The sequence below is a fragment of the Nicotiana sylvestris genome, chromosome 4, assembly GCF_000393655.2.
Source record: "Nicotiana sylvestris chromosome 4, ASM39365v2, whole genome shotgun sequence".
Lineage (NCBI taxonomy): Eukaryota > Viridiplantae > Streptophyta > Magnoliopsida > Solanales > Solanaceae > Nicotiana > Nicotiana sylvestris.
The window spans coordinates 37319269-37330027 of NC_091060.1; the positions used below are offsets into that span (position 1 = coordinate 37319269).

General features: G+C 33.0%; 1 protein-coding gene across 1 annotated transcript; it reads right to left on the reverse strand.

Moving 5' to 3' along the window:
- Nucleotides 1-1183: 1183 nt before the first annotated feature.
- LOC104235135 (uncharacterized) lies at nucleotides 1184-5493 on the reverse strand. Its single transcript, XM_009788821.2, has 8 exons — nucleotides 5393-5493; nucleotides 4440-4755; nucleotides 2926-2997; nucleotides 2666-2733; nucleotides 2383-2533; nucleotides 1932-2012; nucleotides 1759-1848; nucleotides 1184-1666 (listed from the first exon to the last, which is right to left on the reverse strand). Exons 2-8 carry the CDS (start codon nucleotides 4683-4685, stop codon nucleotides 1583-1585), a joined length of 792 nt encoding a protein of 263 aa, XP_009787123.1. The 5' UTR covers nucleotides 4686-4755; nucleotides 5393-5493; the 3' UTR covers nucleotides 1184-1582.
- Nucleotides 5494-10759: the final 5266 nt, after the last annotated feature.

A 10759-nucleotide genomic window follows, 5' to 3' on the forward strand; every position in this document is an offset into this window, starting at 1 on the left:
GGAAAAGAATAAAGTTTTCTACATGGAGGAACAAAAAGGATGACTAACCTGCAATTTGAACTTTGAACTTGCTGCTATGAAGGAGAATAAAGTTCTCTTTGTGTTTGCGAAAAAAAAGACTATTTGTTGCTTTTGGGAGATAGTAGCAGACTAGGAGACAAGATAGAGAATTGGGAAAGACCACAAATTAGGGCTCCTATCAATAAAAAAGGTCTTGACTTTTAAATTTTGATATTTCAGTTCCTTTTTAAAACTTTTGAGTAATTACAAGCTGATTTTTGAGAATTGGGTATTATATGAAAAACTTATTCAGCAAATTTTATTTTAATTTGTAAAAGACTCTGGGGCGTACACCTCACTACAAAAACGTGCCTCAAACGCTCGGGCATACGCCCCGAATTGCTGGGCGTACGCCTCTTGAGACTTTCGCCTCACACCACCGCCTCGGAGCATTTTTGGTGCGCATCGCCCCAGGGCTCGCCCCGAAAACGCTTTTTAAAACACTGCTTATTGGTGACATAAAAACAACTTATTAACTGTCATAATCGATTTCCAAAGATTTCTCAACTTCGTGTCATTCGAAATTATTAAGGTTGTACTCTTGTAGATGTACGCTAGCATTAACTGGATTTGATATAAACAAATTCACATATAATTTAAGAAGTTGTCTACTTTCATGATGTCTATTTACATGTTTCAAACTCTTAGAAAGATATGGAATCAAGAAGAGATAGGAGAAATAGTTTCGCTTTAATTTCAGTTTTGATGGTCTGAGAAACATTCCTTCAACTTTCAAATACCGATTCCCAACTTCATATACTCCTCACTAAAGGAATGAGGTTTACTTTTCATCACTGTAAAGGGCATTTGATCTTTATAACAAGCACAACCTTTAAGGTTTTAATATTTGGCTTTTCCAAAGGATTTGAGGTTATCTACCATGGGTAAAAACTTGCGTGCATCCGATATTTACACCAAATTATACCACTTTACCATGGCTAAGTTATCATTGAGATGAAAATGTGTATTAATTAACTACAATATGATTTAGCAATAAGAGTGTATGCGGAGACGTATGTTATGTATATATTGGTTTCGTGTAAACACCAGTACAACATACAAATGTTTACCATCTTCCAAGTTGGGCTGACAAACTTTATCCAACAATACAACTCCGACCTCATATCAGTACTAAAAGTAACAACTTTTTGCCAGTTTTTGTATTACTTCAACGTGTTCAATTGTTCATATACATAACTGTACAAAGATTTTTCTCTGACTAATTCAGACCTTCAGATATCTCTAGTTGTAAAAATGGATATCATGCCTTCTTTTTTTTATCTCTTTGAGTCCTTTTTTTACCTTTATGCTTCTATTTCGAATATCCCTTCACTGAATTTCGTCGATATATAACATCTTGTCTATTCATCATCCTTCACAAATTTGACGCAGCAACTCCTGCAGCATAATAGTCATTGCAGCAAGAGAGAGTAATAACAGTAGAGTAAATGAAGATCGACATGTGCTGTGAGATGTATGTCCGAAGAATGAACTTTCTTTTTGGTTCAACAGTGAAAACCATTCATTGGATAGCAATTACAGGAGGCTCCTGCTGCAGAGTCACCAAGTTAGCTTCTTCACGGGGTGAGGAGATGGGCAAAGTAGCCTGTAGTGAAGGTCAAACAAATAATGTAATACTTAGGAGGAGCAAAGTATGTTAAGGTGAAACATAAAAATAAAAAATATGATTTCGCAAACCTGTTGGTGTTGCCGGTGGTGGCAAGAGGTCAATGCTTTCATTATGATGTAGACGGGCAGAACAATGCCTGAAACTCTTAGCAGTAGAAGCTGCAAGCAATGCATAACAACTGAGAAGATATTCTGTATTATAGCATACTTACATTCCCATTTTCCCTACTCAACTACCTTACCAGAACCAATGGAAGTGAGTAATCCCCTGCTTGATTGACTACAACGGGAAGAGCATGACGTATGACAAGCAGCAGCATAAACTATCAAGAAAAAGTGGAAAAGAAAAAGTTAGAATGAGCCATATAAAATAGGAAATTGCTAAACCTGGTTCCCCAGAGTACAAAGAACTACTTCCAGATTCCAAAATGGGTAAGTGATGTTATTTTACATATCAGAAATTATGCTATTACTTGTTTGATTTGTTCTCCAACTGAGCACAGAATCTAGTGAACGTTGTACATTTTCATGTTTTCCGGAGTGATCACTTTGTGTCGCATATCAATCTAATTACATTCCTGTTCGGCTATTTGTTGCTCACAGGATAATTATTATAGCTCACATTCCCTGTTATGCACATATTCATGTGTGTGTGTGTAGAGAGAGAGAGAGAAAGAGGGAGAGAGAGATTACTATTATGGCAAGTACACGACAACACATCATGCTTCTTGATGTAGAAACTGCATCTTCCTCAGAGTCGGCACTAATGAGATTGTGATCAGTTGAAACCACCGCTATCACACGTTGATTATTCAAGTTCCTTCTGACAATTCGCCAATTCCCCCTAACAGAAACACCATATACATTCTCAAGTGAGCTAATGAGAAAAGCAACAGGAAATGCGACGCTAGGATATTCAAATTTCCAATATGTATATTTACTATATTTCGGAAAAGCATGACAGAAGAAAAGATACCTTAAATTCATTGGGATGCCACCAAGGCGAAAAATAGAGGGTGGTGCTGTGTAACCCGGCCTAAAAGGCTACTTGACACAAATGCAAAAATAAGTAAATAAGCAATCAACACTAACTGAATCAATCAAGCACATTCTAAATGAACCCAAATAATCAAACAAGAAATACTAATGATCATTTGATGCAGCAAAAGTGGTCGTGTTGCTGCAAATCATGTTTAACCTTTAAGATAGACAAAGAAAATTAGAAACATATCTGACCTGGTGGCAGATCTCACAAATGGTATCACCCTTCTCATTACACCACCTTTGCACGCACCTCCGATGTGCATACTGGAAGAAAAGAAACAATCCAAAAACAGTTGTAAGAACACGTTTAAGTAGAAAATAATGTTAGTAACATTGATGGAAGGAGAAGATAATAATGCATTTAGGAAAGGACGGAGCAGCCAGAGTAAGACTATCAAGTTTAAATCTAAAATGACTTTGAGTAGTATATTAGCACCATACAGGAATCAGACATCCTAATATATTTAACAGAATAAGGCTTAGGACATTGTAACTTCCCTTTTCTTTCCCCTCTCCCAAAGTTTACTGTGTTTCAATATCAAACATCAAATTTCATGAAGAGAAACTAATCAGCCGAGAGCACGGTAACAGATCACTGTGCGAACCTAATCATGTAATTCCAGTAGTAAATCTAACTTGTCCACTTGTGTCAGCTTTACCATTCACAAAAGGTTTCTGGCAAGATATTGATAAACTTTAATGGAAATTACATAAGGTTGATGCTATTTCGAACTCGGAGAAACATAGAGAAACATGGGACAATTATGCGGGAACAAGAAGATGCGTGAATCAGCACACATGTGGACCCATTTGGCCAATCAAAGCCAAAAATGCACCATGTCACTTCTATTAAACATCTAGACATGCAAAACTAGTTGAGAGCTCAAATGCATGCTTGTTCTACTCGTACACCAATCCCGACAATTAGAAGGTTCAAGTCTCTTAAATATCTTCGTTTCTACTTGCTCCACCTCGTCTACTACAAGGAGCCAGGAAAAAAAAAATGCAAACTCCACCCCCAGGGGACTGCGGCGCAGAAAGCAGAAGAAGGTAAACGAAGAGCAATTTCAAAGCATTTTCAATATCGTTCCACCTTACACCAAAATCTATACAGGTTCTGGACCTTCAAAGCAAAACAATGAGGACAAAGGTAGGACTCAGCATCTTCAATATTTAAGGTGGACAGTTAGATTTTAGCAATAATAAGCTGGTTCAAGGGCTAAACAGAGAAGGAAGAAACGGAAGAGGAACCCAGAGGAGCCAACTTTCAAGTCTAGACGTATCAACAAATACAATGTTTGGAAGCAGTAATATAGTTATATAAGCGCACTCAATCACATTTGTAAACAAATTCTTTGAGAAGCAAGAACGAATATGAAGTAGCATATCCTCCATACATGGCCATATTCACTCTATGGCAAAATCTCTTGGTACTCAAAATACTTGATGGTTCGTCTGAATTTAAATATGCTTGTGAAAGCAAACCTATCGCGCCCATCCGAAACAGAAATATTCTTTAGTAGGAAGAAAAGATAAACTATGATTTGCATGCCTAATTCATATTTGATTCTGAGAAAAAAAAATACCAAATTTTACACTAATCTGTCAGAAGCAAAAGCATATCAAAAGACTAAAACATCAATTAATAACATCTTTATATACTCTAACTGAAAAAACAATAACATGACAGACAAAGGTCCACAAACCTTCAAGCTACCACAGCAAGAACAAGGAGTCTCCATATTTGAATCCATATCCTCATCTTGGCATATCCTACATTCTACCATTTTCCCTGCAGTCAAAACAGCAGCAGAATCTTGGGACGAGCAATTCGCTGTCACATCATTGATTGTCCATAATGCTAACTGATTCTGATTCCTGCTCTCAATTGCAGCCTCTAAAGTTGATTCTGTCAGCAATCGATCAACCAGGAAAACAAAGTGATCCCCCATCCTCTGGTGATATGTATAAGACGGAAACTTATGCCTTCAACAATCTCAATCTATTCTCCAACTGAATGGTCTGAAATTAGAACACAACAAGTTGTTTCTAAAGAATTATCAAAAAGCCAACAGATTATATAAACAGCAGCACTATCAAATAAAGGCAAGAGTCATACAAGAATACCAAATATTTATTTAAGAATCATAACAGCTGATTAGTTTCATCTGTATAAACTACAAGGAAACAAGCACTACGAAATGAAGGAGGAAAAAGAGGAAGACTTTAACTTAATAGAATGAGACAACTTTAACAAACGACAATATAAGCTCTTAGCATATAGAAACCTCAAATGGGGACAAAAACACCACATACACAGCGATCCAAGAAAATGACCAAAAAATAAAATAAAGAAAATCCCTGAATTAACATTGCATAAAAGGACACAGAAACAAAACTAAATGTAGAAAAGATTGAAACTTTGGGCAAACCCCAGATGAAAAAAAGAAGCTTTTAAAGCAATACCAAAACAAAGTAAGGAGAAAAAAAGGAAATAAGAGAGAATGAAGAAAACCCCAGATGCCAAAAAGTGATCTTTAGCATATATACCAGGTTTTTTAACCCAAAAAAACATCAAATAAAAAAGGGAATTCAAAAGAATATACAGAGAAATGAAAGGAAAACAAGAAAGAGAGGAAAAAAGAAGAGAGAAACTTACAAGAAAGGGAGTGTATATCTTCAAGCTAAGAGATCAGCACTCAAATTCAAGAATTACAGAAGAAAGCAAATTAAATAGGAACAGGAGATACAGTATGGTATTTATACTCAAAGATGAAGCCTTACAAAGACAAAATTTGAAAGAGACCCTCTATAGAGAATAACAATTACAGTATTAGTAAAATATTTTCAGGTTTATAGCCATTCAAATTAAAAAGGGGTCTCTTTTTCTCTAGTTTCTTTTTTTCATGCTACTCCACAGTAATGAATGCTCGCTGAAGCGCCAAAAATGTGCTTGAACTATTCGAAATAGCTCAAAAATATTTTTTGTTTGTTTTTGGTGCCAAAAATATCTCTGCCGTTTATGTTTTGAACTACAAATATCCCTAAACCGTTAGTCTTGCCATTGAAGCTGACATGACAGTCCAACTAGGTTAAATTTGCTTACATGGCCATCCACCTAAGCAATCTAGCATGACAAAACTATTTTTTCAGAAAAATTATTTTTCCGAATTTTTTTATTAAAATACAAAATCAACATTTATTTCGAAAAAAGTAAAAAATATTCAGAAAAATTATTTATTTCGATTTTTTTTAATTAAAATACAAAATCAACACTTATTCCGAATATAGTAAAAAAATTCCAATTTTTTTTTTCTTGATTGAGATTTATGATTTGATTAAAAAACTCCATTGTTCTCTTTTATGAATTTATGATTAGTTTGATCTAAATTTTTAGATACTTATCAGTTATAGCTTCACAAAAGGCACACCTCTACTGTAAGTATCAATTGGTTCATCCGAAGTTCTTATAATTTTTGGAGTTTTTCCGAAATTTAACTTTAAGTGAAATTTAAAATTTTTACGGTCGAATACTTATTCCGAAAAAAGTAAAAAATTTCCGGAACAATATATTAAAGCACGCTCCAAAATAATTTATTTTGTATATTATATATAATATTTTAATAATAAATAATTTTTATGAAATTTTTATGAATTTTTTTTACTATTTTCGGAATAAGTGTTTATTTTGTATTTTAATAAAAAAATTCCAAAATAAATAATTTTTTCGAATATTTTTTACTTTTTTGGGAATAAATGTTGATTTTGTATTTTAATAAAAAAATTCGGAAAAATAATTTTTTCAAAAAAAAACTATTTTGTCATACTAGATTGCTTAGGTGGATGGCCATGCAAGCAAATCTAACCTAGTTAGACTGTCATGTCAGCTTCAATGGCAAGACTAACGGTTTAGGAGCATTTGTGGTCCAAAACATAGACGACAGGGATATTTTTGGCACAAAAAAACAAACGAAGGATATTTTTGAACTATTTCGAATAGTGTAAGAACATTTTTGGCCCTTTTCCGTTTTTATAATGAGCCCCACTCTCATACAGTATCAAATTTGAACCCCCAAACCACCCCGCCACGTCCTCCCACTTCTTCATGACCCTTGCCACTTCTGAGGTGACCCTTATTACTGTACTAGATGCTGGATGGCAATATGCAAGTGTGTTTTCATCTCTTACTATTAGCAAGAAATTATGTTTGATGGATTTTTTCTAAATCATCGTTTATATTTTAATCCCGTTTAACGATATTTGAAGCACCAAAAATTCTGACGATCACCAATTTTTTCAACCATAATACTGAAAAGATGCTCCGTCAAAATTTTTGACAAAAATTATGTCAAGTATTTTTCTAAATGTCCTAAATTAATATTTTGAATTTAAAAGAAAAATATTTTGCTACACGAAAAATTTTCAAGTCGTTCTGAATTGTACATTTCTTCCTGAGTTATCAACTCTCCAATATATATACTTACCCTAATACATAATTGTTGAGTCAAAAGTCAAATATTTAACAGGTCAAGATAAAAACATGGACCATCGGAAGTATAAAGAATACCGAAAGAATTATAAGAATAAAGGAATTTAGGCTTATACTATTCACATTTTATACGATGTAAGTTCGAACTTTAGAGCGTAAAAGATTAACAAGATCAATCTGCATAGATAGTTAGATAACCTTATAAAAAAATAATACAAAGTTATCAAGAGTATCTACCAACAGTCTATGCTCCAATTAAAACCAATTAAAAGTTTAAAATTATAAGATTGTAACGCTATGATACATTTGCTATTATCCTTGAACTATACTCCAAGTTTGCAAAAAATTTGGTCTAAAAGCACTACAAATTTCGCATAATATCCAAGCATTTACACTTCAATAATATTAATCAAGTAACTAACCATGCAAGTTCTCACCTCATTTGTCGGGTTGGTCATGTAGTTTTGTAGGATACAATTTTATATCTTCATAATTTCTTTATCTTTACTTGCAATCATTTACCATATTAGATAATCTAACTAAAGGTTATTCTTTAGAGCATATTTACGAATTTGTGTTGTATTTTTAACTAATGGGAATAACCCATCAAAAGTAAATTTGGTTTTAAATTAAACATTAACGCAAACATTTTAACCTTTCTTATTTTCATTTTTAATCTTTATAGCTCTATCAGTTTTCCCTAAAAAATATTACGTAAATTTGTATAAGTTTTGTTACATAATTTGAATTTAATTTGGCTGCAAATAAATTAACTTGTAACGCTATAATATTGAGATTTAATCTGATGCATTATGTTATCCTTCCAATTATGCATATATATAAGTTATACCTAATCAAACTTAAAAATACATAAATAGAAAAAAGGAGTGCAATATTATGATATACGTGAAAATAGTTGGCAAAAGGAGTGCGGTTTCAATATACGTAAAGAAATGTTTTGGCAAAAAAATTTGCTCAGAAAAGAAATATATCATGAAGTAATGTTTTTTTATTTCAATTTTTTCTGTGATATAAACCATAGATCAATGGGACCCACACGCGTTTACAATACAATGTAAGGTGATGCGCCGCATACGGAACTTCAAAGTATTCATTGGAGGGTACCATAATTACATCACGAAAGTACCTATTAAGCACAACATGTTAAAGAGAAAATTCCAATTTTACCCCTATTCAGCAAGCAGGCATGTCGTCCAGCTGCCTGCTAACTACCTCTTATTAGATAGTAGATACTTTCTCCGTTTACTTTTACTCGTCCATTATTCACGTTGCACACTCCTTGATAAATAAAATATATAATTTACCATAATACTCATATTAATTAGTATATAGTATTAATAAATTTAAAAAATAATTTGAAATGAGTAATTAATGTTAAGGGCAAAACAGAAATAATTCTCTTAATATGCGAAAGTGGTCAAGTAAAATTAAAAATTTATTTTTAAAATAGTATACAAGTAAAAGTGAACGGGGAGTATATTACATTAAATATGCAGGGAATTCTAAACTACATGAAATTATTAAAAAGAAAAAAGACACTACTTGTTTTGAATATATGTACACAAATCCTTTATTACTATTTTTGTGTCTATATTTTCTTATTGATTTGTTTTTAAGAGAATCACATATTTTTATATTAATAATTTTACATTAATTTTTTTTATTTTATTCTTGTTGCGTGCTTTTATAGTAAAAAAAACTATTTACAATTTATTTAATTTCACAAGGTTAAAAAGAAGAAAATATACACCACTAGTTAATACTCCATTAATAATTTTTATATTAATAATTTATTCGTTCACTTTTATTTTTCCATTATACTAAGAATACATGTTCACTTTTACTTGTCCATTTTAATAAATAAAAAAAAACAATATTTTTTTTTGTTTTACCCTTATCATTAACTACTCATTCTCCAAATTATTTTTTAGTACTTTTTAAAATGCTATCCAGGGGAGAGGGAAGATCAACGAGGATGTCACACATTTTATTTGGGTAGGATGGATGAAGTGGAGGTTAGCATCTGGAGTCCTGTGTGACAAGAGAGTGTCGCCGATACTCAAAGGTAAGTTCTATAAGGCGGTGGTTAGACCGGCTATGATGTATGAGGCTGAGTGTTGGCCTGTTAAGAACTCACATATCGAAAAGATGAAAGTAGCAGAAATGATGATATTGAGGTGGATGTGCGGGCACACTAGGATGAAAAGATTAGGAATGATGATATTCCGGAGAAGGTGCACGTGGCTCCCATTGATGACAAGATGCGGGAAGCGAGACTCAGATGGTTCGGACATGTTTAAAGGAAGCCCAGATGCTCCGGTAAGGAGGTGTGAGTGGCTGGTTGTGGAGGGCACGAGAGGAGGTAGAGGATGACCTAAGAAGTATTGGGGAGAGATGATCAGACAGGATTTTGGCGAGGCTTCAGATTTTCGAGGAAATGACACTTGATAGGAAGATGTGAAGGTCGAGTATTAGGGCTGTAGGTTAGGAGGTAGTTGAGTCTTGCCTTACTTTGTACCTTTGTGAGATTGGTCTAGTATGGTTTTTATCTAAGATAGCTAGTGGTAATATTGTATCTTACTATTTCGCTTTTCGGTGTAGGACATATTTACTAGCTATCGCTTTTGCTTTGCATCTTTATTCTGGATTTCATGTTGTTCATATTTTTCCTATGATTTCTGTGGTGATACTAATATTGTCTTCTTTTGTCTTTTTGTTTTCTTGAGCCGAGAGTTTTTCGGAAATAGCCTCTCTATTCCTTCGCCGTATGGGTAAGGTTTGCGTACACACTACCCCAGACCCCACTAATGAAATTTTACTCAGTTGTTATTTTTAAAATGCTATTATTATTATGAGTAAAATTATAAAATATATTATTTTTTAAAGAGAGTGTAAAATTAAAAGTGGATAATTAAAAATAAAAGGGGAGTCATACAATGTAGTTGAGTAGGTTGTGGGAAGAGGGGGTTCAGAGACTCCGCAAGTTCCAAGAATTTATGTAATACAGAGATTTTAATAATTCTTGTTAGCGGGTTAACTGAGCAAATAATACATGCGGTTCAATAATTGCATACAGCTCAACATATGATTTTACCCCTCAATGAAGTCGTATAATTGTAATTTCAGTTACAATATCCATGATTAATGCAAGTTTATGCAACTAGTCTTTAATAATAGTTTCATTAATTATGATCATGGTGTTTATATCCTATATGATGGTTAAATTGCATGTACAGAAATATTTGTCTTTAATTCAATTTTCAATTAGATTTTGCATTCATTCTAAAGCCTAATGGAATTCACAATATGAATTTCAAGAAGTAGAACTAATAGACAGTTCCTACAGCAAGGGCAGAGCTAGAAGTTTTGGTATGGGTTCGGCGAAATACAATAATTTTTATTCAAATAATATATTTGTGTTAAAAAAATTATAAAATAACTAAATTTAAAACCCATAATTTTTTTATAAATTTTAAAATTCAGAACTCATAAAATTAAAATTCAGACCTTTTGTGG

Bases quoted from the DNA above. Each gene is read 5' to 3' on its own strand.
- LOC104235135 (XM_009788821.2), bottom strand. From the start codon at position 4,685: ATGGGGGATCACTTTGTTTTCCTGGTTGATCGATTGCTGACAGAATCA. The intron at 2,734-2,925 runs GTCAGATATGTT...TGTGTCAAGTAG, and splicing joins TTTGTGAGATCTGCCACCAG to CCTTTTAGGCCGGGTTACAC. The intron at 1,667-1,758 runs GTTTGCGAAATC...CCTTCACTACAG, and splicing joins ACCACCGGCAACACCAACAG to GCTACTTTGCCCATCTCCTC.